The sequence below is a fragment of the Phymastichus coffea genome, unplaced genomic scaffold (assembly GCF_024137745.1).
Source record: "Phymastichus coffea isolate CEN01 unplaced genomic scaffold, Cenicafe_Pcof_1.1 PCOF00023, whole genome shotgun sequence".
NCBI lineage: Eukaryota > Metazoa > Arthropoda > Insecta > Hymenoptera > Eulophidae > Phymastichus > Phymastichus coffea.
Genome location: NW_026706834.1, coordinates 2,801,018 through 2,828,879, shown reverse-complemented (window position 1 = coordinate 2,828,879; position 27,862 = coordinate 2,801,018). Strand labels below are relative to the sequence as shown.

Sequence of the window (27,862 nt, the reverse complement as noted above, 5' to 3'; positions counted from 1 at the left end):
CCCAAGGTCATGAAAAAAATTTTAAAATACCGTTTTGCACGTAAAATTTCCCGCTCTTTCCGAATCCGGTGTCAAAAATAGGAGTTGTCATTTAAAAAATTAATTTAACCTTGAAATGACTTTAAAAATGGCCTTCAATGTCATGAAAAGGTCACCGTAATATGGCCCCCTCAAAGTTGAGAAACATTCATCTGAAACATTTTTTCCGATACCCATAAAATCTCCGAGTAATCTTCATCCGAAAGTTAAAATGGGACACCCTGTATATATATACGAGGTCTGTCCGGAAAGTATCGGGCCTACCTTTATATTTTCGTGCCAACGTTATTCTTTATCATCTGGTGGGTGGCATCCTTCAAAGTAATCCCCACTTGATTGAATAACACGGTTCCATCGATGTTTCTACTTTTCAAAACAGTCCTGGAACTCACTTTTAGGGATAGCCTTAAGTATACTCGTTTCATTGTTTTCAACCATTGTTTCGTCATCGAATCGGCGTCCTTTGAGTGGTTTTTTTTAATTTTGGAAACAGCCAAAAGTCACAAGGGGCTATGTCGGGACTGTATGGAGGTTGTCGAAGTTAATTAATTTCGCGCGTGGAGCTTTATTATTATTATTAAAATAATTTTATTTGAGTATTAATATGGCGAATAGTGTAGGCGATTTTGACGAATTATTGATTTTTAAAAAAAGCGTAGAAAAACGAATTGCGGACTGGATTAAAGAGCTACCGAGCGACGAACTCGATACAGTTTTACGAAAATTAGAACTGCTCGTTGAAGGTTCAATGTATGAGCACGCGAATAGATTTTATAAGCGACTTCAAGGCGATTACACTGCAGCGAACTTTGTAGAACCCGGAAAGCGACGAAACAATAAACAGTCGGAACTACTTATGCGAAACACTAGTTTGTTCGAATATTTTACCGGCGGAGCTGCGCGATGACTTTATTCTTGCGTTGACAGCACATATTGCAAATGATGCAGGAATTAGCGCAGAATGCGACACTTCAAGATATTTAGCTAGTTCACCTAGCTTAGCGCAAAATACAGCAGATATGTCGCTTATAACGCTTGCAGACACATCACAGATTGCAACACAATACGAACCAGTGTATACGCAACTAACGCAACAAAGCGATCTTCCAACGTTAACGATCGCTACGATACATACCTTTAACAGTTTTTTATTTCCGCCGATTCCTAGTTTTACACCCGCGTACCATTACAACGTAAATATAAGGCATACAAGTGCAACCCTGATTACCTCTGCAGCTCCAACGTATACGGCAACAATGTTGCGTACCAGCGTTCAACAGTCTTCGGAGGAAATAAGATTATTGATATACTATCCATCGAATAAGTTAAAGCGATGCGTGCTACCGAATGGCATAATACAGCTCGTACCAGAAGAAACAGCCGTCGAGCTCAGGAGAGCTATTTTGTCAGAACGGGAATTAATGATGATAAACATGGATTTAAGAAATAATATTGCGACGATTTCATCGAAAAATGATCGGCTTACGCGAAATATTAACGACTTAAAATGCGTTAATGAGGATTTGCAAAGATAGATGCAAAACATGGTAGCTAATGCCCAAAAACAAACAGCAGAAGCTCAAAGTAAGCTTAATGCGACGTATACTGCTAAAACAGTACAATTTCAAAATACATATGATTTAATCGAAGATGATAACGACTTTGACTTATCGTATACGCGATCGCAAAGCAATTTAAATCCTTACGCGCGTCTTTTGTACTCTACAACTAGACCAACAATAACTTCTGAGAAGCAATAGGCTCCATTTACGCCGCTACGATCTGAGCCAGCAATCCCCGCAAGCTTCGGCTGGGGAAGGGGGGTAGCGACCTCGACATTGCGGTGTGCGCATGATGCGCCAACTCTCGTACCGGTTCCTAACCCAGCATTAAGCTTAATCTGGAGAAGGGGGACCCCTACGAGTACAACCTTTATTCCGCCTTCGTTGGCAGAGGGTACTGCGCCAAGACTGACAGCGCAAACCGGCACGCCCTTCGGGCATAGCGGAACGAGCTTGCAGCCCCATATGCGTAACCATTTTGAGCTTCTCGTCCTAGCTTTTCTAGTAAACATCTGGAAAAGACTATTAGAGAATGGAAAATCCAATTCTCGGGCGAGTGCTCTATGAGCATTGAGGAGTTCCTTGAGCAAATATAGGAAAACTGTCGGCTAGATCACGTCGCAGAAGATGAACTTTTGGATTCACTCTCGTCCTTATTTAAGAAACCAGCCCTGCTGTGGTATAGGATGGTCAGTCCGACCTGGAAAGCCTATGCAGAATTTAAGGAAGCAGCATTAAGAGCATATAGTAAATCGTGCAAGTTTGAAAGGAACTTGTCAGTAGAGGTACTCCTTCGTACCCAGGGCGCAGATGAATCAGTACGCGACGACTATCTAACAGCTCTTAATACTATCTTTAGTCGTTTTTAAACGCCCTGGAGTACGCGCGATCAGGTGATCTTAGCTATTTACAATATGCTGCCTAAATTCAAGAAGAGGCTGAAAAAGAACCAAGATTTCTTTACCACGTTACAGCAGTTGATTGAAAAGACTCAGGAAGTCGAATCCGACAAATCAGATGAGAAGTCTCCATCTACCTTAGAACAGAGCATGTTACCTGAAGCCGCCTACAGGCCTAAAGTCAAAACTGTGAAGCCCAAGATGGCGGTAGCATCAGTGATAGAAAGGCCTATTCCTACCAACGAATCTGAACTGGAGAGAGCCTTCCAAAATGTTTTTGATATTTTTAATAAGAAATGGAAGGACCTGATAGCCGTAAAGGCTAAGAGCTTGCCCCCCGCTGAAGGCGGTAGAGGCCATATGACTCTGTCGGCGGAAGATGCGGCCAGCGGTGGTGACTCAAGAGCGATCTCGCGCTGGTCTTACAATAATAGAGGCCGCGGAGGCAAGTCAAAGGGAGGCCGAGGAGCAAATAGTGCCCGGGTGATTACTCCCAAGTCCGACAAGAATAAGGACAAGGAGCCTGGCCCGGACGTAGGCAAAGTCTTATGTTGGTCTGGTTACACCAGGACCCGCTGCCCCGAATACTCCAAGACTACTAAGTCGGAAAACGAGTTAGACAGCGTGTGAGGAGATCCCTACGACGCAGCCCTTAAATCACGGGATCTTGGAGACAATCAGCGCTGTGGGAGTTTGTGCATGCAGCGCCGAGCGTGACAGTTGACTCGATGCTAGCTACAAGCCACTCGATGCTAGCTACGAGCCACTCGAACACCACGCTTAGTCATGACAATGAAGTTACCGCATCAAACGCTCTCGTCGGAGAACACCCGCGTTGGTGGCTGAACGTACATGTCGACCCCTTCTCGTTTAAAGCCTTATATGATACGGGAGTATTATGTACCGTTCTTGGTCCCATTGGAGTAGAGATAGCGGCCGCCTGTAACTTAAGGGTGTCACCTTGCTCTGGACCAGGAGCAAGAGAAGTCGATGGTCACCATGTGCCTATCTTGGGTAATGTTAAGTTGCCCTTTGAAATAAGAGGAATTACGCACGATGTGGATGCGCTCATTCTGAAGGATGTAGATACTGATTGCACCTTAGGCGGCGACTTTATACGAGCCTTTTCGGCAAATTTTGACGTGAAAGCTAACACGTTGAAAGTCGAAGGCAGTGAGGACATCATTCCGGTTATACTCTCCTCAAAGCGAACGTAGAAGATGATGTTATTCGCCTCGCTTGGTATCCAGAAGGTTACCGATAGCGAACGCCAGGAATTAGAGCTGCTTATGCACACTCACTTCCCGGAATCGGATGAGGAGACGACGGAGGCTACACAGATTGGATCCAACATGAAATCGACGTCGATGATGCTCGCCCCGTCAAACAAAAATATTATCCAGTCTTACATAAAGTTGAATTGGAAATGTACGAGCAGGTACATAAGATGCTTCGTATGGGTGTAATCCGCAGATCCACCAGCGAATGGTCGAGTCCAATTGTGATGATTCGAAAATTAGATGGCTCGTACTACATTTGCATCGATTTTCGGAAAGTGAATGCATTGACGCGTGTTTGCGCTTATCCATTATCATATATGGATGTCATTTTGCGCAAAATTCAGCACGCCCGCTACTTTAGCGCGCTAGATCTGTCGGGCGTCTTTTGGCAGGTTCCTCTTACGGAGAGAGCCATTCCGATTACCGCATTCACTGTACCGGGAGTGGGTTTATTTGAATTCATTCAGTTGCCTTTCGGACTCGCAGGAGCTCCCGCTCCATTTCAGATGCTGATTAACAAGATATTCACACCCAAAATGGAGCCTTTTGCCTTCGCGTACCTGGACGACTTGATTATTACCACAGGAACCTTCGTCGACCATGTCAAGTGGCTCAAGTTCGTCCTTAGGCGTATTAGCGAAGCACACCTGACAGTAAATCGCCTCAAATCTCGCATTTGTATGCCAGAGAAGCGCTACTTGGGTGTATTGGTTAATTAGGATGAGATCCGCCTGACCCAGATAAAGTGACGCCAATTCTCGAATACCCGGCGCCAGCAAATCTCAAGCAGTTGCGTAGGTTTCTAGACATGAAATCATGGTACCGAAAGTTCGTTGGAGACTTCGCTTCTATAGTGGCTCCACTTACTACTCTTTTGAGCAAATAAAGGCTCTAGTGGTCATTGCTCCAGTCTTGGCTAGGCCGGACACCCCGTTTATTGTCGAGTGCAATGCGAGCGACACTGGCCTTCGTAGCATCCTACTCCAACGCGTGGGAGGCGAAGACCGAGTGCTATGTTATGCGAGCCGCATTTTGACTTCTGCTGAACGTCGGCTTTCGGTGACCGAACGAGAGTGCCTAGCCGTTATATGGTCTGTGGAAAAATTTCGACCATACATAGAAGACTACCACTTCACAGTAGTCATTGTCCATCATTGTTTCGTTTGGCTGAAAAATCTGCAACATCCCAACGGGAAGCTAGATCGTTGGTCCCTGCAACTGCAATCCTATGACTTTGACATCGTGCATAGGAAAGACAAGGACAACGTCGTAGCCGACGCGCTTTCGCGCATGTTTGAAACTGAAGAGGATCAGCCTGCAGCCATAGCCGCATTAGGTGTAGACAAGGATATTAAAGATACTTGGTACCTCCGCAAGGTTCGACAAGTGCTAGACGACCCACGAGCTCACATCTACTGGAAAGTAGTGGGAGGTCGCCTATATATTCATCGACCTAATCCCGTAGTCGACGATTTGCTGGGATGTGACGACGATGCGTGGAAGCTCGTCGTGTCTCGTGAGCAGCGTGCACAGATTTTCTCTGAATGCTATGAAGAGCCGATAGTAGGCCATCTAGACCGCTGTCAGCAGGTCAAAGTTGAGCAGAAAGCCCCTGACGGGTTAATGGGCAAGTGAATCGTATTGCGTCCATGGGAAATTGTGTCCGGAGATACTATGGGTCCGTTTCTGAAGTCGACCCAGAGATACAAGCACCTATTCATATTCTTGGACTTGTTCACTCGATGGATCGAGTGTATACCTGTTCGTAAGGCAAACGCCAAAACCATTAAGCGCGCGCTAAACGAACGGATATTTCTACGCTTCGCGGTATTGGACGTGCTGTTCGATAATGGCATGCCCTTCAAAAATCGGCTAGTGGACGACTTCCTCGAAGTACAGGGAGTTTTGCATGCGACTTGTGCCCCTTATTCGCACGAAGCGAGTAAATCGGACAATCGAAACGATGATCGCCGTGTTTATCGAGGAACGGCATACTATTTGGGATATACATGTAACTGAATTTACCTTTGCCTATGACACAGCCATACACGAAGCTACGAAAAGTAGCCCAGCCTTCCTCAACTATGGACGCAATCCCGAGCCACCTCATTCAGCGCCTCGAGTTGAAGAACGTGCTGTTACTGATCAGCTCGAGTCTGAGGCGCTTGACGACTGAAGTCGTCGTATGCAAAAGTTCGAGGAATTTAGAGCTAAAGCCCACAAAAACTCCCAAGCCGCACAAGCAAGGCAAGAGAATTATTATAACGCAAAGTACCGTGATGTTCGTTATAACGTCGGAGATAAGGTCTAGGTTCGGAATCGCGTGCTTTCCTCTGCAGCACAAGCTGTCGCGGCTAAGTTAAGCCCGAAGTATGCTGGACCCTTTCTCGTAATTTCGCGCGTAGGTGCTAACACGTACCAACTCCAAAGTGAAGATGGAGTTGATGTGGGTAAAGCCGCTGTATGCGATCTCAAACCTTGCTACGTCAAGGAACAGTTTCCCGATGAAGCAGGAGACGATGATTCTCCTACTAAGGATGAGCTTCATGACGCAACGGCTTTTGAGCACAACACTGAACTTGCGATTTCCCATGACCGTGCTTCGAGCCCTGCCGACGCTAATAAAACACACGTGACAACAGCACTGAAAAGACGAAGTCGACCTCGCGGCTCCAAGAAAGTCGTGCCAGCAATAGTTGTCACGTCGCCGCGACGTTTGCACTCCAAAAGGTAACCCTGTGAGCGCGACTAACATCTACAACCGCCTGTCTTTTCCTTTATTTTGTTTTGCTTCGCTTGTTTTGCTTTTTCACTTTCGCATGCTTGCTTATCGCTTTATACACATATTTATCCTTATTTGGATCATCTAACATCTTCTATTTTCTCCAGCAGCATTATGGCCATGACACCCAAAAAGTCAATCCTCCTGTGGGAGGGGGACCTTGAGAAGGTCCAGTCTTTCGTAGCTGGGTTATTGAATGCTCTCGGGCTCCAGTCACCATTGAATACCAGAGTGACGTTCGAAGATATCTTCGAGCTGACCGGTCGGGTTAATGCCACGGTGGGGACCGCGATACCGATTGGCCAACGGGCCATCACCGCCGCTGAAGAACCAGCACTAAGCTCGAGCACCAAGAAGCCGGACGTTATCGACGGCGGTATCGAGCTGGCCCGCATTCGCGAGATGCTGCAGACCCAGATGGAAGATCCAGAGGAAGAGTCCAAGGCTAAACCAATTTCCGATGAGCGCTATTGGTTCGCTGTCCAAGAAGAGTGGGTTCCGCTGTAGGCGAAAGTCCGAGTAGCCCGACGTGCCCGCATAGCGGCAGCCGCCGAAGAGGACGCGGCTTATGCCAGCGTCCTTGAATTTGCTGAGTGCCACGGAGGACGCGCATGGACCCTAGCCGGTGACTTTATAGACCGGGTCCAGGGTACGGTTGACCTTAGGAAAGTACTCGAGGCGATCACAACCCAATGGCGGAAAGAAAGAGAGCAGCACTGCGAGGCGGAAAGGAAGAGACAGGAACTGGAGAAAGAAAGGAGCTTGAAGCCATCCAAGCTTAGCTGGTTGAGCTCCGCAAGAAGCAGGAGCTTCTCCAGCGCGAGACCCGAGCCCGGAAATCTAGTGCATCAAGCCGAGACCGGGCCGGTACTCGCCCAGCTGCAGTGACGGTTCGCCCTGCAGAACCGCTCCGTTCCGCAGCCTCGACAGCCCAGCGCCCCTGTACCCGATGGGTCGGTTCATGTAAGGACTTAATCAACAAGTGTTATGCAACGTCTGTTATTTAACGGGCGTTAAATAACAAATCTAGCTGCCCTAACGCCGCCATTCATTGGATGTGGGACGACGGTTAGCCAGATACTTTTACGACTAAGTATCCCGGTTTTGTCGCTCTCCGCCCGAAGATAGGATACTTCATCGGCCGCATGAGCGCGACATGTCCTACGCTTAACCTTTTAAGGACGGGGATTTTTACGTTAAAATTTGACTTTTTTTGCACAATATTTGTGCATAAAATGAAAGAATATGTCACGTGGAGTGCCTGACAAAATTGGTGGTCGATATATCGACCAGTCCCGTCTGGAACGTAAAGTCCAATGTTAAAAATTTAATTTGGCGAGTTAGGAATGCTTTTCTACGTATTTGGATGCACTGAATATGAAAAAAGTCATGAAAAATGTTCAGGAGACATTCTCGACCTTGAAAACCGCATTTCAAGGTCAAATTCGAAGTTGAATATAAAAATTTTGATTCGGCGAGTTAGGAGTGCTTTTAGACGTATTTGGATGCGCTGAATACGAAAAAAATATCAGAAAATGTTCAGGAGACATCCGAGACCTTGAAAATTGTATTTCAAGGTCAACTTCATTACTTGTACTATTTTAGTCCAAAAATGATATCTCTACGTTTTTGTATGCTTTACATGCATTTTTATCACAAGAAATGTATCAGTTTTCGCTCTCAGCATGACCCAGGATCAACAGCGTGGATGTGGCGAAAATTTGATCCCTTTGGGGTGCTTGATTTTCGTGAGTCCCCTTGCCTCTCACGTTGGGGTGCTTGATTTTCGTGAGTTCCCTAGCCTCTCACGTTGGGGTGCCTTATTTCCGTAAGTCCTCTTGCATCTCACCTCTAAATATTTGACTTTATGATAACGTCTCTTTTGTGTGATATTCTTCAAAACATGGAGCTACGCATAAAGGAATATCACAATCAGAGCACATGTATTTTGTTCGACTAGTAATTTTACGTAAAGCACACAAGTGACACCTTCGACTTGTAGCAAACCTTGGAAAATGACGACCAACTAATCGAGTAGGAGGGCTAACAAGACGAGAAATACTATCATTAGTATTATCCAATTTCAATAATGATCTAACAACCGATAGTCGGAATGAAGGAAAGGGCATTGGTCCTTCATTTCTAATTTTATATAAAGAATCTATTTTATATAAAGCATTAGATAAACTTAGATCAATAAGATGGAAAAATAACTTGCGATACCACTTCATTGTTTTTCTAACTGTTTCGGTTATAGAGAATTGTCTATCTACATTGTCAACACCACCCATATTTTGGTTGTATTCATGGATGCATCGTGGTTTTATAATATCCTCATTGGTTTGATAGTGTTTCTTGCCAGTGGTACAGAACTCAGGTTCGTGCACAGTATAAGCATGCAAACACTACGCTTATCTTGCCACCTGATTGCCATCCACAAATTATTATGAGCAACTTGAATTTCCCCTCGCTCTAATTTGTTTTCTAATTTTGGCATTCCTTTCCTATTTCTTTTTACCGTGCCACACATGCCTGTATCTCGATCATGCAAAAATTCTGCCAATATGGGAGATGTATACCAGTTATCTATGTATATGACATGACCCTTGTAAAAATAAGGTTGTAAGAAGTGAGCGACAATATCCCCAGTAACACCCAAATCAAACTTCTGATAATCAGTATCAGCGCCAGTGTAGACAACAAAGCCCAAAATGAATCCAATCTCACAGTCTACTAATTCAAACAGTTTGATGCCAAACCGATTTCTTTTCAAAGGAATATACTGCTTGAATCGAAGCCTGCCCTTCCATAATACTAGGCTTTCATCTATGCACAAATTTTTGTCTGGAATAAGAGCTGCTGAGAATTTACATTGTAGATAGTCTATTATTGGTTTTATTTTCACTAAAGGATGGTGAGCGATTTCCGAGGTATCTTCATTATCATGAAAATGTAAATGGCGTAAGATTGCAAGAAACCTATCACGAGACATTATTTGACCGAAAATTGGAGTATAAAGCAGAGGATCTTTAGACCAATAATCTTTCAAGTCACCTTTTCGAATATGGCCCATTAGAATTGAAAGGCCAAGAAAACGTTCAAATTCATCTTTTGTAAGAGGAGACCAAGTTTTCTGATGGGATTGCCGATCTTCACGATTCTGACCTTCATAGCGATTCGTCTCATCTATAATTCTTTCAATCAGAGGGGAATCAAAAAAGTATACAAAATAATTGATTGGTTTATTCCCCGATATAGAGATGCTAGGATTTATTTCAGAAGTACCTTGAAAATCTTTGATTGATGGATAAAAATACGCGTTTTCAAAAATTTGAGTCTCATCATAATCACTTTCTACCAAATCAACTTCATGAATTTCCTCATTCTCCAAATCTTGTATTTCAGGTTCAAACTCGTCACTACCCCAAGCTTCAATATCAGCCATTTTATCAAAAGTAATTGCTTGTAATTTTTTGATAACTTAGTCAATAAAGAGAATGATGAAATAATAAGAATATTATCAATAAAAAATCTTCCGCAAGGAAAAATAACTAAGTGTTCATCTGCCAAGAAACTAATAGTAATAAATAGTTCAAATAAACACTGAAAATGCGTTTTATCAAACGCAACACTATTTGTTTCGTATTCAAAGCATCAAACTACGTTGGTATATCAATTTTCAGGTCGAAATACCGAATAAAAAATTTGAACTCACTATTTCAAGGTCAAATATGCTTTTTAGAATGATAACACTATGTTTCCTGTATTCGACATATAATATTACCCCCGAAACAATCCGAAGTGGTCGATATATCGACCAGTCCCGTCCTTAAAAGGTTAAAGTGAGGACATTTCCTATGCCTCAATTTCGATCGGCATAGACACCATAATTCCCTTGTAAGAAAGAGAGAGAGCAGGCATTAAGCCTAAGCTTTTTTTTTGTTTTTCTATTTCATGTACATTGTATTATTTATTCATGTTCCTATCTTATATTTTTCAGTCTATTTTAATACTAATAAATTTATTTGGCTATACACATGATATATTTTATTTATCAACCCTATAGAGAGAGACCAAGGTTTCGCATCGGTATGCCCTGGCTACCTGTGACTAGGGAAGGGGCATATAACGAGTGCGAATGCTACATATTTTTTATATTGTTTCAATATGAGAGAGAGAGAGAGAGAGAGAGAGAGAGAGAGAGAGAGAGAGAGAGAGAGAGAGAGAGAGAGAGAGAGAGAGAGAGAGAGACAACGAGGAAGGCGCTCGATTTTCTTGGCGCGACAGATTCGGCGATTAGTCTTCAACGTGAGCGCACGTGTCTAGCTATCAACATGATACTCGTGCCTTGAAACAACAAATCCTTGCCAACGTGAATTAAGAGTGCGCAGTTGTGAGAGTTATCAATCTGAAAAAGCGTGTGAGTGTGGAGTGTGTGGAGTGACGGCCTTCTGCTACCGGCGCCAGCCTGTTCGGGCCTATAATTTTGTTAATCAAGCGCCTACTGCGAGCCGACTTCCACTGGGCAGCGACTTGTAAGTACTGCTGCGTACCTCATCTTTCTCTCTCTCAATTCAGCTTCTTGCTTTCTCTCTCTCTCCTTTTGCTTCGCTGCTCTTGCCTTCATCCTCCCGCCTATCCTGTCGAACTTTTAATTTCGCGTTTAGGCGTCTGGGACTAGCGCCGCGACCTGGCATTGGAGCTACGACACCCCGACAACACCTGACAGACGATAGTCCCTAGTCAGAGACGAGCCGAGCCATTCCAGCCTAACCGAGCCCGGATTCCTTTACTTCCATCATCCGCTTATTATTATCAATTTTTTTTTATGTCAACGGTACAGTTTCCCGTTACATCTCGCGAGTTTATGCCTTGAAAAGAAGGCAGTGAGGGTAGTAACACTAATTAGTGTATACCCCGGTTATACTTTGAGTGATAGGAAGCGGTAGTGGTTGAATAAGCCGAGATTTTAAACCTCAACCGCATCCTATACCTGTGCGGAGACAAGATGGCTCTGTTGTCAGTCCAGATCGACACGTGGGCATTAGAGCTGACCTCCGCACAGCACGAACGCTACCTGGCAGATTTAGAGCTGCGCAGGAACGAAAGCGTCATCCAGCAGGCGGTTATGCTAGGGAGATGGTTGCTGGGTGAGTACAGCGTCGCAGATTTCGAAGAGACCACGCACAGTAAAGAGATGGCGGCGCGCAGGAGGTGCACCCGACAAGCGTAGGTTGATACGATCTGCGACGAGTTGGAAAACCTCAGCGCAGAGGAGCGCAGCGACCATCCTCTAAGACTCATCAACAGGGAGAGAATAACCTTGAAAAATATGTCAAGGACATTCGCCTGCCTGGATGAGAACTCGGAGATTGATGCCCGCAGCCAAGAAGAGGATGACATCATCCAGAGGGTACTTCACACTCAGAAATAGGAGGAGGGAGAGAAGAGACGGAGTAACCCGAATCTAAAGTCGCAGGAGTCCTGGATCCGGAAGGAGCCCCAAGGAGAATTATTCTTGTGCGAAGCCTGCCGGGAAATGGAGTACCTGAAGGAGTGAGTCGATCGTCACCGTAAACTGGTGGGTTGGATCCTAGAGACTATTCAGGCTTTCTAGGGCATACAGGTGTATGCGGAGCGGGAGGCGCATGACATGCGCCAAAGAATACGAGAGCTAGAAGACGGAATGCATGAAATGATCGATGCAGCTCGTTCTTCCCAGCGTGACTCAATTCAACCACGCCCCAGATGCAATGTGGACTTCCAGGACACATTCACCTGCCACTCCGACTCTGAGATCCCGGGAAGCACACCGGCTCCTCCGAGACCCATCCCCAAGAGAAGAGACGTCACCCCACCGGAAGCCCTCCAAAGAAGACCAGGTGAAGAGGATCCAGAGGATTACGAGAAATCCGCACCAATTCGACAAAAAAGTCGAAGTAGATCGTCTGGCACCGTACCCCATTTACTTCCCTCAGGGCTCTCCACAACCTGAGATGTAGGAAAAATTGTCCGCAGATGGAAATTGAGGTTTGCGGGCAGTAGGGCACAGAGCGTGGACACGTTTCTGTTACGGTTAGAAGACTTGCGAGTGGGCACAGGACTAACCGATGACGAGGTGCTTTATTCCGTATCGGAGATCCTCTAAAGTAACGCGAGGACCTGGTATGATAACAACAAGCACCAGTAGCTCAATTACGCCGAATTCGTCGCCGATGCCCGAGAATAGTTCGCCACTAGTATGCAACAGCAACAAAGGCTGTTGCAGGAAGCGCAGAACCGATTCCAGGGCGAAGACGAATTAGTGCTAGACTACGTGTCCAACCTGATAGCTCTTGTGAATAGACTGGAACCACCAATGCCCTTGGAGAGGTTATTGGGCCTGCTGCATGCAAACCTTCTCGACCCAGAGGATGAGACCAGATGGTGGTTGCGGGTAGACATAGGTGACTTTAAGATTAGAGCACTCTATGATACCGGCGCCTCATCTACAGTCATGAGTTAGTTAGGGCTAAGATTGGCATCGGAGATGGGACTCGGACTTAATGTGACCAGGGCGGGCGATGCAAGGCTTGCCGACGGGTGCCCATGCCCATCATTGGTCACGTGATGTTCCCCTTTAAAGTAGAGGGGATCACAAGAAAGATACGCGTCGCCATTACGCCACTGCTCACGGATGACTGCTACGTAGGCGCGGACTTTATAAGAGAGTTCCGCGCAGTTTTGGATCCCGATGAGGATAAATTATGGCTGAAGGACGCCCAGGTAAAAGTACCTATGGAAGTGGCGGAAATCGATGGTACGGCATTTCTCGCACCCGTAGGACTTTGGGGGAGGCCACGGAAACACAGCTTGAGGAAATCGAAGACTCGTCAGCAGATTGATTCCTGACGGAGGAGAGGTTTTAGGCTGCAATGTTTCCATGCCAAAGACCTTAAGCCGTATTATGGTCCGGGCGAAGAAGATAGCGAGGAAATGACCGACAACGAACCTCGCAAGCCGTGCAAAGAAGGACCGTTGGAGGCGAACGAATCCGTAAAAGCGTACGAAAATCCGCCGGGGATTTATCGAGCGAGCGGATCGAATTAGCAGTCCGTAGCACGGCTGTAAATAAATTCCATCGAGGCGTCAGATTTACCGGTATCCGCCCCAACCAAGAGTGGTCGAGGTAGACCTCGGAAGATCCCGAGACGGTCACCGGTCAGGCAAGAGGCGACAACTCTCCCTTAAAGAAATCTAGAGAGAGAAGTAGGCCTCGAAAGGTCATGCCCGTCGTACAAAGGATGATTGGGCCGATAATCCTAAACAAGAGACAGAAAGGCAGCGGTAATCGACGAGGGTCAGGGCGTTCACGCAAGGGAAAGCGAGGTAACGCGTAACTCGGTGGGATGGGGCGTTTAGTAGGATTTTTCTTCGCGCAGGTTGTTTCATCCAAAATTTTTTGTTTTGGATGTTACAGATGGACCGGAGAATCGTCGTGGAGGAAGAGACCTTTGAAGTGGTCCCCAGATAATCTTAGATCTGCAGCTGGGCCCTGATGGGACGCACCTAATTGAAGATCTTCGTAGCTTCGTCAGGGTCCAGTTGGAGCGCCATCACGGATCAGTGGTGGAAGTTCTCCAGGTCGCAATGTGGGTCACCCCGAAGCAGGCTTCTCGGGACGCTTCGACCCAGACGGAGTGAAATGAGACGTAGCTATTTATAAAGAGAAAAAGAAAAAGTTGAATTTTTTAATAGTATTGATTAAAGTATTTTAAATAAAAATTCTCAAATAGAGGGAAAAGCCATACCGGCATAAAAAACAATAAAAGAAAGAGAACACGAAGTTACAATAAAAAGGGAAAGAAAGAAAATCGCGCACTCTTACAATAAAAAAATAGAAGAAAAAGAAGTTGCGCACTCGACACGCCGAGACGTGTTCGCGGAACACACGAGGCCGTTGGCCGTTACAATTTGTTAGAACAATGGTGGTCGCGCTAATTGTTCTTATAAGCTTTCACTCCTTCACACAATTATATATACGCGAGAAGCTTCTCAATGACACACACTTGAACACAGAATTCGACGGTCAACCGTTTTAAAAACAGGAAGGTGATCTCGGAAAGATCGATTGTCGACAGATCACGTTTCGATTGGCGATGAAGCTAGAACGCTATGTCTATACGCTTCGAACTGCTCGGAGAGACTGCCTCATCGTCCCCTCCGAGGCAGTGAATCAACATGGTGGTCAGTCCCCGGACCTTATTTCCAACGGACTCTCGACCTCGCATTCATGCGCACACCATTCGAGAGCGCGCAAGCGCAGAAGTAGTTCGCGCGGTAGGTACGAGCTGGCGCCAAGCAACGTGACGACCACGGAACATACTCCCGGCCAGGGCTGCGGGAATGTTAGCTTGGATAACATGATTAGCAGTAAAAATAATAAACAGCGTTTGATACAATGAATTGACGAATTTGGATCAATGAATTTACAATGGTTTCTTTGGATTGATCATTCATTGATTGATTCTTACAGCATAGTGACTTATGTTAAAGTACGCTTACATTAAAGTACGCTAGTGACTCAAGTAGACTAGAACAAACATACAACTTTTGAACTAAGAGGAAACAACTTCCGTTGGAGCGGCTGTTCCGTGATTGCATAGCTTATGACTAGTTGAACATATTTACAGTGAAGAGATGGTACGGGATTGCACCTACAAACAGTTTATTGTTTAAGAGTTATCTGTGGGGAGAGCACATGAACGCGTAATGTTCCGCGTGTAAACTCCCTTTGATGTTTTTACTGATGCTACTCTGGATATGCCATCACTACTGGGAAAGACCTCGGTCACCACTCCCAGAGGCCAGCGAGTGGTTCCAAGGTTATCTTCCATGAGGATGACGACAGTACCGACAGCTAGCTTGGTATTAGAGGAAAACCATTTTTGTCGTATCTGGAGTTCGTTCAGGTATTCCCTATGCCACTTGGACCAGAAATCCTGTCTTGCCTTTGTGATGAAATTCATAGTCGATAGGCGATTCGTCGGCACTGAAACAAAATCAGTTGAGGGTAAGAAATTGATTGGTCGGCCAATAAGAAGGTGAGCTGGGATGATTGCGCTGGGGTCGTTGGGATCGGCGGACAAAGAGCAAGGAGGACGCGAATTGAGGATCGCCTCGATCTCAGTTAATAAGGTACTAATTTGTTCATAAGTCAGAAAGTGATCCTTCAGCACACGTCTCAAATGGCGTTTGAAGCTTTTTACCGCCACTTCCTAAAGATCACCAAAGTGCGGTGATAAAGGAGGATTGAAATGCCAGGAAATTCGTCTGGATAAAGCGAATGATTGAATTGAATTAATGAACTCAGGTTTTTCATGCAATTTGTAAATCTCAGTCAGCTCTCGATTAGCGCCAATGAAATTGGTTCCATTGTCGGAGAAAACATCTGTTGGGATACCACGTCGACTGATGAACCTGCGAAAGGCTGAAAGAAAACCTTCGGTTGACAGATCAGTCGCAAGTTCGATGTGTACAGCTTTAGAAGCCATACAAACGAATACGCAGCCGTACGTCTTAATGAAGCTCCTATTTCTATCTTTCTTTTCTTTGATGAGAATAGGACCAAAGAAATCCACTTCGGTCTTACTGAAAGCGGGTGCTTCAGTTACTCTGCTACCAGGAAGATCCGCCATCTGTGCATTCATACATTTAGGTCGTTGTCGAATACACTCAACACAATGTCGAACGATTCTTCTAATCTGGTCCTTTCCATTGAGAATCCAATAACGTTGACGGATGATGTATAATGTAGCTTGAATCCCAGCATGCAAATTGGAGTCATGAGTATCCCTAATGATGAGATCGGTAACATGATGTCGACTAGGCAACAAGACTGGATGACGTTGAGTATAAATTAGATCGGACTTTTTGAGACGACTACCTACTCTGATCATGTCATGTTCATCAAGAAAAGGGTTCAACTCATCCAGACTAGTTGCCCTACGGAATGGAACTGAATTATCGTCCCCTTTACTCCCCTCAGCCGTCGCAAGAAGTTTCAGCTCTTTAGGGGAAGCGTTCTCGTTGAATCATGGCTACTATTTTCCGTTCGGCAGTCTCCAATTCGCTGCTTTCTAGAGGCCGCAATTCACCTCGCCGTTCATCCAATGATTTAAGATTCTTCCATCGTAACATGAAAGCTACGACTTTGATCAAGTGCTTAAAGGACGAAAAACGGGAATAAATGAATAAAATATCATTAGAGGTAGATGAGAGCAAACAAGTCTCTTTTTCGCTAGTAGATCCAGATGGTAGTAACTGCTCAGGTTGTTTTGGCCACTCAGTATCTGAAAATAACAACCACTTTGGACCGGAGTTCCAAAGTAGGTTTTTCATGAATTCCTCAGGAAGTTGCCCTCTGGACAGTGAATCTGCAGGATTATCTCCAGACGGAACATGATACCAACTGACTTGATCATCCATTTTTTGAATCTCGGCCACTCGGTTGGACTCGAATGGTCTCCGGAGATGAGGCGCCTTTTTAAACCAACACAGGGCTATGACTGAATCGGACCAAAAAGTAACTTTATGTATGGGGAAATCTAAGACGTTTCTAACCTTGATAAAAAGTTTCGTGAGATTACTAGCAGCGCAAAGCTCTAGACGGGGGATAGTCATTCCCTTCAGCGGAGCTACTCGTGATTTACTGCAGATGAGTTGGATGGATGCTACTCCATGGGAATCGACAGATTTGAGATATAAACAAGCACCATAACCATGAGGGCAGGCGTCGCAGAAACCATGAATCTCACTTTTAACGGCACCTTCAGCCCGTATAAATCGTGGAATTAGATATTCTCGAAGGGCAGGGAGTTGTTCAGCCAACACTCGCCATTTACTGGAAATATCCTGCGGTAAAGCTACATCCCAAGTGATTTGGGATTTCCAGCAATCTTGCATGAGAACTTTAGCGTACAAAATCACTGGACCAAGAACGCCTAGAGGGTCATAGATCTTAGAAATCTCAGAGAGCAAGTGGCGTTTTGTATACAAAATGTTTAAATCGATCGATGAGACAGTGTAACAGAATTTGTCGATGTTGGAGTTCCAATGGATTCCCAAGGTTTTCTGAAGAGGAGACACCTTCACCCCGCAATCTAAGCTGAAAATTTCCCTATCGATATTTTCCAAAGCGGAAATGTGATTGGACGACCACTGTCTGATAACGAAACCTCCACGAGATAATAATTGTATCATCTCATCACGAATGCTTAAAATGGCTTCGAGAGAATCAGCACCAGAAACAAGATCATCAACATAAAAGTCACGCATTAATATCTGGCTGGCGCGTGGGAAATTCTCTGCTTCATCACGAGCTAATTGGTGAAGAGTCCTGATAGCTAGAAATGGAGCACAGGCCATGCCAAAGATGACAGTATTGAGTATGAAAGTTCTTATTTTTCCTTCGTGATACCAGAGAATCTTTTGGTATTTCCTATCCTCTGGGTGAACCAGAACCTGCCGATACATTTTTTCAATATCAACCGTGACAACGAATTTGTTTGTACGAAAGCGGAGCACTTGTTCGAAAATGGAGTCTTGAATAGTCGGTCCAACCCTGAGCACATTATTAAGGGAAATTCCAGTAGATGTCTTGGAAGAAGCATCGAATACTGGTCTTACTTTAGTCGTTTCACTAGACTCTTTGACTACTGCCTGATGAGAAATGTAGTACTCGTCTCCAGGATCTTCCTCACAAAGCGTCATATGTCCCAAGGTGATGTACTCGTTCATCGCCTTGTAATATTCTGCTTTGAGATGATGATCCTTTCCGAGTTTATTTTCTAACGAATGAAGACGCCTGAGAGCTTGCTGTTTTGATGAACCTAAATTGAACTTGCTATCTCGAAATGGGAGACGTACCACGTAACGACCTGACGCGTCACGAGTGGTGTGAGTCGCGTAATGCTCCTCACAGAAGACCTCGTCGCGAGAACGAAGAGGTTCATGGTCAAAATCCTCGATAATCCAAAATTTTTCTAAGAGTTTATCTAGTTTGACCATTTTGCAAGAAGCTGGTGAAGAGCTAGACAACCCATTAAATCCCCCAGCAGCGACCCAGCCAAATGACGTCTTCTGGAAAATTAAATGTGAATTATCGTGCTGGAGCCTTATTTGGCCGGGATTCATAGCCGATAACGTGATACCAGAAGCCAATAAAACGTCAATAGGTGCTGGAAGATGGAAAGATGGATCCGCTAACTTCAGTCCTTTTGGAATTTTATAGAGTTTACGGGGAAAAACATTAGAAGGAATCGTATCCGCAATACTAGGCACAATAAGAAAGCTCAGTTCATACGTTGGAGAAGTATAGTTGGAAATCAAGTTAGCCTTGATGAAATGATTGGTTACGGTGTTCATATTGTCGACTGCTCCAATGTTAACTACACACTCGAATTTAGGTAATCTTAAAGAATTTGCGAGTTTATCGGTTATCAAATTGACAGTGGAGCATGAATCGAGGAGAGCCCGTGCTTTAATGGATTGTCCCTGTTTGTCTCGAAGTTTGATGAGGGCCGTAGTCATCAGGTATGAATCGGAAGGATAAACAGTAGAAGTGAATGAAAAACTAGTTAGTCAAGATGGGGTTGTTTTTGGAGTAGTTGATGTACTTTGAGTAGCATCACCTCGACCTTGGTTCTGATTGTTAGAATCTACGTTTTTCTTGTCCGAATGTAACAACGTGTGGTGCTTGCGGTTACATTTTTTGCAAGATGTACTTTTGCATGGAAAAGGATGATTAGACAGGCAATTGAAACAGATCTTATGCGTCCTGACAAAATCCCACCTCTGCTGAGTGGTAAGCTTCGCAAACTCGGGGCACTTGAAAAGACGGTGATCGCTATTGCATTTCTGACAAGCGACTTTGTTGGAGACAGTTGCTGCCTGGGCAGGGGCATTGGTGACAAAACTCCTAGCATTATTTCTGGAAACTTTGGACTGATGAACCTTGGAGACTTGCTCGCTTCCCCTTTTTCGCGGATAATTAGGATTAGTTGATGATGCCTTTTCTATCGACCTGAGCTTGAAGCACGTAGTTTGTGCAAAGGTATAAAATTCATCGAGAGTTGGGAGCTGATCAGGTTCAAGCTTGTCTTGCCACCTGTCCAAGACAGCCTTTGGAATACGTCTCTCAAGAATCCTGATAACTATATCGTCATTAACCTGAACTCCGATCTTTTTCAACATGTAGAGATGTTGTTTGGTTTGATCGATAAGGAATGACAACCCGTCATAGGTTGAGGAAGTGACGACAGGAAGATCGAGTAAAGCGTCAAGATGCTCAGTAGCAATAAGTCGTTTATGATCGTAGGCAGCACAAAGTGTGGCCCAAGCCTGGTCACTAGGAGTAAACGAATTGATTTTTTCTAGAGCCCTGCCTGTCAACGAAATTTCTAATAGGTTGTGTTTGTGATAGTTGGTCAGATCATCCCGAGAGTGGACCATAGCAATGAATTTGTTTTTGAAAGTAAGCCATTTGCCAGCATTACCATCATAAGTTGGGATTGCGATGGAAGGTAGTCTTGGTCGTTCAGAAAAAGTAATGTTACTTGAGTTGAGTGTGGAGTTAGCAATCAGTTCGTTAGTCTTGTTGAGGCGTGTGACAGTAGCGGCAGTTTCAAAATAAAGAGCTTCTAATTCTAAGAATTTGTTAAGTCTTTCGTGGTCAGGTTTTAAAGAATAAGTTCGTCGTTATATTTAACATAAGATTGATAAAGAGTTGTTAAACTGGTCAAACGTAAAGAGGCATTGATAACGTCAGGGTTTTGTTCTGTTAAATATTTTTTGAGGGTGTTGACATGGCTTTCTAAAGTTTTACTTTTCTGTATGATAAAATCAACGCGCTTTTTTTGGTCTTCAGAGAACTCCATTGTGAATGTTTTATAAGGGAATATGTTTTGAAACACAAAAATCAAACTATAATTAAAAATAGAATTCACGAAATGAACACAAATAAAACTAGTATTTTTATAGAAATAAATTAATTGTAAGTGAGTCAATAATAATAATGAATCAATAATGGCAATGAATGATTAAACGAATTAATAAATGATTATGTAATTACTCGATAGATTGGTTATAATTAGGTTATAAATGAATGAATGTCAATATTCAACGCTCGAAAGTGCGAAGACAAGAGTGAAACTTATCTTTAAGTAGTGTTGAATCGAAGTGTGGTTGTCACTTCACTCGCTAGATGGTGTCAGCTATCTGTTCTGCTTGAGAATGGTTGCCTTTGATTCACTAGAGTTCCTAGCCTTAAATTCTGCAACCTAAAATAACGCGCGCACTTTTCCCGCTCGAATCACGTTCGTGCACGTCGAAATGCGACAACAAAGAAATGTGAAATTCGAACCTCACAGGAGGCACCATGAAATGAGACGTAGCTATTTATAAAGAGAAAAAGAAAAAGTTGAATTTTTTAATAGCATTGATTAAAGTATTTTAAATAAAAATTCTCAAATAGAGGGAAAAGCCATACCGGCATAAAAACCCTTTTATTATTAAATTTTACAATAAAAGAAAGAGAACACGAAGTTACAATAAAAAGGGAAAGAAAGGAAATCGCGCACTCTTACAATAAAAAAAAGAAGAAAAAGAAGTTGCGCACTCGACACGCCGAGACGTGTTCGCGGAACACACGAGGCCGTTGGCCGTTACAATTTGTTAGAACAATGGTGGTCGCGCTAATTGTTCTTATAAGCTTTCACTCCTTCACACAATTATATATACGCGAGAAGCTTTTCAATGACACACACTTGAAGACAGAATTCGACGGTCAACCGTTTTAAAAACAGGAAGGTGATCTCGGAAAGATCGATTGTCGACAAATCACGTTTCGATTGGCGATGAAGCTAGAACGCTATGTCTATACGCTTCGAACTGCCCGGAGAGACTGCCTCATCGTCCCCTCCGAGGCAGTGAATCAAGATGGTGGTCAGTCCCCGGACCTTATTTCCAACGGACTCTCGACCTCGCATTCATGCGCACACCATTCGAGAGCGCGCAAGCGCAGAAGCAGTTCGCACGGTAGGTACGAGCTGGCGCCAAGCAACGTGACGACCACGGAACACGGAGGTCCAGGAAAAGGTCAAGCGTTCCGAGTTCACTGTGGACCATGGGGTGCAGACCCTTAAGTCCGGCGTACCTCAGACGTCGGACAGTGTGAGCCAGTACCCTTGACCTAGGGAAACCTGTGGTGCTTCACACTGGGTCTGCAACCACCCCCGAATCCAACTCCTCCTCGACTTCAAACATGTACGTCTGGGGCTCAACGAGGTGGAGAGTGCTTGGCGGTTCGCCGCAGATCTACAGTCTCAGGTGCAGGACGCTTTCTAAACCACCAGGTTGTAGAAGAGCTGCTCGGGACGTGGGCAGAGGTGGCTCAACGTCAGTGGGCCTATGGAGAAGCCCTGCTACGCGTGGATAATGGACAGGAGTTCCCCACTGCGCTACCGGCGACGGCTCATGAGAAGAGAGCCCCGGGAGCTACTGGTGCTGGCCCAATGCTCACGATCCACGTGGACGAGCGCGTGGCTCCTGACACCACAATCGTGGTCAGGTTGCAGGATGGACGTGTGACCGCCACGGTGGGAGGCGTGACGATCACCGCCTCCCAAGGAGTCAGCGCCCAGCAGACCCCTTGGTCTGCCGAGTAGTTACCCAACAAGATCGGGAGGCTGCTCAATCCCGATCGCTGCTGAGTGGCTGCTACATCTGTGGGGAGCCTGGGGTGACCAACTCCCAGCGGTACTCGAGGAAGTCTACACACTGGCGCTGCCCGAAGCACCGAGCGCCATGTGTAGCCAAGAAATGATGTAGGCCTGGTAGGGCTATAAATAAAGTGGGCCTAAAGAAAAGAGGAAAGATTTTAATCATTTTGTTCCTTTCCTCCCTTTCTTTTTTCAGGTTCCTGATAACGGCGAATCACGGGTATTCGTCCTATCCGGGTAGTCAGGACTCGGAGGAAGCTGCAACGGTAGTCGATTTGATCAATCGATCCGTTCGCGATTCGGTAGCACTCGTGATGCTAGAGCGAACGTCTAAGAAAAGAGGGGGCGCGCGAGAGTTCAAAGTTCCAGTTAAACCTCAGCTGTTGTTTTTGAAAGTACCGACAATTAGTTTTAACTGTGTTTTTCCGTTTTCCACAAAAAGTTTTCCTGGGATTTTGGATACGTGCGCGAGTAATAGCGAGGAAGCTGATCAAAAGTAGCAGCATCACAGCAGCAACAACTAAAGCAGTAGATTTTTCGATTGAGGCAGCGCAGCTGTTCCCGCAAGAGCACCTTTAATTTCGCTGAAAAATAATTACGTCTGATCACCGTAATTGCACCGCAGGGTAGGTGCACTTCTCTTTTATTGCGCGACAAAATACTATCGAAAGTATTTTGTCTATCGCGAGCGTTATTTTTGTGTTCGCTCCGAGCGTTAGATTTGGCGGTAGAATTTTCAATTCTCTCTCTCTCTCTCTCTTTCTTTCTCCCCATATTATTGTTAAACATTGTATATCCTACTCGCGTTCGTTAGTCTTTGGGTCCATCAAAGACTGTAATTTTTTTGTCATAAACGATATTAATTTTATTCGTCGCATTACGTTATTTCGTTTCCTATTAGTTTAACGGATCTATCACCGGTTAATTTTTAAACCGATTTCATCTAGGGGATTAGTTGGAATAAACATTAGGTCACTCATACCTAAGATATGTCGAGTGTCACAAGTCAGGTGACTTAAGGTGAGCTTAACTCTATTGGAACGAAAACACTGGAACTAAAGTATCAAACGTAAAGGCGAATACACGTGTACTCATACGTGTTTAACGAAGCGGTTAGCTCTGCATCGTGGGAATTTGTTCTTAAATAAACCCCGTTTGTACTAGCTAATCCACCCCGTTGCAATATATATAATACCAGTGATCGCATAGACAATTCTGGGTTCCAGTAATAAGTGTAAGCTCACGCATTAGTAGTTTTCGAGCATATCCAAAGGCTAATATGGTACATTCCAGACTATGACGATCAATTTTTCAGTGGTAGGTTTCGGTTTATCTTGAAACTTGATCTACATGTTGCCTATATGATTGTGTATTTAAGTATGGATTATTAGATTATTATAATAATTATAATGAAAGTTATAAACAATTGAAAATTTTTTACGAAAAATTTATATCTGCAATAATTTAAGTTATCGAAACGAATTTTTCTTTTAAATTACGCCTAAACGGGTGTACTTTGAAGATATTAAGCGAACAATACTTTAATATCAATTTTTCCAAAAGTTATTTACTTTTTTTTTTTAACGATTGGCCATATCTCAAAAAGTGTTATTTTAATAAAAACAAATTTTTTTTATTGAATTCCTTGACATTTTTTCTTTAAAAATACGTTTTAAAATTCACTAGTATCTCGTACGTCAACGTCACACTTTATGGTGGGATGGAGAAGGGCCTAGAGGGGCCTATATATTTAAACCGGCAAAGCTATTTCTTATAGTTAATAATTTGTTGTTCAAACAATATTTCAACTTTTGTAATTGATTGCAGGTATTAGTTACTGCTATAATCAATTCTGGACCGAGAGAAGATTCCACCAGAATTGGACGAGCTGGTACTGTTAGACGTCAAGCAGTCGATGTTTCGCCTCTTCGTCGTGTTAACCAAGCAATTTGGTTACTATGCACTGGAGCAAGAGAAGCAGCATTTAGGAACATCAAAACTATAGCAGAATGTTTGGCTGATGAATTAATCAATGCAGCTAAAGGGTCTTCAAATTCATATGCTATAAAGAAAAAAGATGAACTTGAACGTGTAGCCAAATCTAACCGATAAATGTAAAATATTTTCACACTTAGAAAATAAATGTGACTATCGTACTTTATAATCAGTGTTAACACTTAATAGTAACTATCATTAAAGAAACTTTCTTTAAACATTATAGAAAGCCTATTTATGATTAGGACGAGAGTTCTTTTCATATAAAAACAGTTATAGTAAAGTCGATCTTGCATTTACTTGTTACCGTGATTCTTGTTAACGTGCTTGAATTAACTTGTCCAAATATTGGATATTTTTAATTTCTAAACTGACGTTTTAACCACGAATCGTAATAGTTATTTTAAATAAAATAATGCAAATAAAAAAAATTTAACCTGTTCCGGTTCACTGTCCGAAGTGAAAGTTTCGGATACTAATTGTATTTCAACCAATAACGCCATTACTCTATTCACGGTTTCGGTTTGAATTTATTTACGATGAATAAAAAGGCAGTAATATTATAACTTTTAAATTATTTGTCGAGCGATTTTATGTCAAATTATTTTAGAGTAGAAACTATAGTCAAAGCTAACATTACTTCTGCTTTCAAAAAACTATAGTGATTCTTACAACGTATTAGTTTAATAAAGAAGTAATAATAAAGTTTAGTAGTGATTATAGTAAGAAAGAATTATCTGACGGTAAACCATTTTTTTTTTGTGAAAAGAAAATTCCAAACGTAAAACTCGCTTCCACGTCCACGAGTTCACTGTTGATATTCGAGTCATAATCGTCTGACTCCGATGATTCCAAAATTGATTTTTTATGTATCTATCCTTTTACTTTCTAATTTATTTCTATTTATTTTTCTTTTACGTAAAAATATCACTGAACATAATTCGCTCCTTATAAAATTTGCTATAAAGTAAAATTGGTTCAATACCAAAAATTGTAAAATAAACCTTGCTTATGCTGCGCCGTGCGAATATATTATCAAAAAAAAAAAAAAAACATAAAATTTTTTGCAAAATTAAAAAAATAAATAAAAATTTTTTTAAACTTTCGTTATTCATTTAAAAAGATGATATATTTGAAAAAAATTCCTGGTTTTTTTATGTAGAGTATATATTAGCGTTTCATTTAGTTTGTTATCGACTTCTTCTCCTAAATCAATCTTCCAACCCTACAGCTTCTCTATTTTTTCCTCGACTGCATTCACTTTCATTCATTCGCAGTCATATTTCTTGGCTCATCTGCCTCAAAATACAATATATCCTTAGATGCACACAAATGAGGTTATGATTTGCTTGTCCATTTCTCGAGACACTTTTAAAATTACGTACCATAAACAGATCAAATAGAAATCACGGAATGAACATAATTAAATACATCTTAAACTAGTTCCCGTTCACGTTTTAACTGAGCCTACGATTAATTCAACGTTTCTTGCATCGGCGCTGATCTACATTCGCCTAACCTGGAGGTATGTAGTAATCTACATAGTAAATATACCAAATTATAGGAATAAATTTATACTATTTGAATAGCCAATCTTAATCGACAGTTCAAGAAATTTAAAGAATTACCTAGTATTTATATTTATTTATTTATTTTTTTTATAAATGTTAAAATAAATGCTTTTCATGAATTATCATTCGAAATTCCCTTCTGCCCATGCAGTCCAGTAAATTACCTTTATGACTAGATGTAAAATGTAGAAGCAAAGCAAAAATTGAATTAGGTCCGAAATGTGACAGTTATCATTGAGTCCTATAGGTGATCGAGCTAAAAAAGGTGAGCAAATTAACAAAAATGCGAAAAAATATCAAAATCGATGGTTTTTTTTTAAATGTGAGAAATATCGAAAAACAAGTCTTACGTAAAAATATCACTGAACATAATTCGCTCCTTATAAAATTTGCTATAAAGTAAAATTGGTTCAATACCAAAAATTGTAAAATAAACCTTGCTTATGCTGCGCCGTGCGAATATATTATCAAAAAAAAAAAAAAAAAACAAAATTTTTTGCAAAATTAAAAAAATAAATAAAAATTTTTTTAAACTTTCGTTATTCACTTAAAAAGATGATATATTTGAAAAAAATTCCTGGTTGTTTTATGTAGAGTATATATTAGCTACGATATCCTGCTTTTATTTATTGAAAATATGAATTAAATAAGGGTAGGAGAATTAAAAAAAAACAAAATTTCTTTAATTGTTAACTTAACTTGCCATGAATTAAAAAACAAATTGTTTCAAAATTTTAATGTTGAAATTGAAAATTGTCCGTTAAAGGAAGCTGTTAAAAAATTTAATACATTTTCTTAAATAGATTGTGAGATACTACTGTGGGCAAAAAGTAAGGTGAATTTGTTTGTAAAATGAAAAATCTTTATTTATTCTTCTACATCAATGTCATCCCCTTCGAAGTAATCCCCTCCCGATAAAATACACTTATGCCAACGTTTTTTCCAATCCCCGAAACATGCCAAATAGTCCCTTTCCGGTATAGCCATCAGCGCCTTCTTCGATTCAGCTCTTATCTCCTCAATCGACTCGAAACGCGTTCCCCGGAGTGGTCTCTTAAGTTTTGGGAATAGCCAGAAGTCACACGGAGCCAAATCAGGCGAATACGGTGGTTGCGGAACGATATGCGTCGAATTTTTGGCGAAATGGTCACGAAGAACGAGTGCAGTGTGAGATGGTGCATTATCGTGATGCAAAAACCAAGAGTTGTTGGCCCATAATTCTGGTCTTTTTAGACGAATTGCTTCACGCAAACGACGCATAACGCTCAAATAATATTCCTTATTAACAGTTTGGCCGGGTGGAAGGAATTCATAGTGCACCACACCACGAAAATCGAAGAAAACTGTCATCATGACCTTGATCTTTGAACGACTTTGACGTGCTCTTTTCGGTCTGGCCTCGCCTTTAGCACGATATTCGCTTGATTGGTCGGTTGTTTCAGGGTCGTAAGCATAAATCCAAGTCTCATCTCCAGTAATCATGCATTTGAGCTTGTCCTGATAGTCAGAAAGCATTGTTTCACACACATCAACGCGGCGACTTTTTTGCAAGAAATTGAGCGTTTTCGGTACCAAACGAGATTTGACTTTTCGTAGGCCCAAATGGTCTTTCAAAATTGTTTTCACAGATCCTTCTGATATTCCGAACATATCAGTAAGGTCTCTAACAGTCAACCGACGATTTTCGAGCACTAATTCCTTCACTTTATTGACGTGTTGGTCATCTGTTGACGTCGATGGTCGTCCGGAGCGCTCCAAGTCATCAACACGTTCTCGACCCTCTTTGAAGTCTTTGTACCACTTATAAACATTTTTCTGCGACATGGTAGAATCACCAAAGGCCTTCCGCAACATCCTCAACGTTTCCGCAGCCGAAATTTCATTCGGCAAACAAAATTTGATGGCACTTCTTTGCTCAATTAAATCAGACATTGTAAAAATCGAAACATGCACTCTTGGTCGTTTGGTAAACACAA

At 42.8% G+C, this 27,862-nt stretch overlaps 1 protein-coding gene across 2 annotated transcripts in view; it reads left to right on the top strand.

Moving 5' to 3' along the window:
* LOC131675485 (small ribosomal subunit protein uS7) overlaps nucleotides 1–24,690 on the top strand; it is a 67,075-nt gene extending 42,385 nt beyond the window's left edge. Inside the window, exon 3 of one of the 2 annotated variants that reach the window (XM_058954481.1) lies at nucleotides 24,148–24,690. In XM_058954481.1, coding sequence (XP_058810464.1) covers nucleotides 24,148–24,432 — 285 coding nt within the window. In that variant the 3' untranslated portion in view covers nucleotides 24,433–24,690. The remainder of the gene's footprint in view (nucleotides 1–24,147) is intronic. The other variant, XM_058954482.1, reaches the window with a different exon arrangement.
* Nucleotides 24,691–27,862: the final 3,172 nt, after the last annotated feature.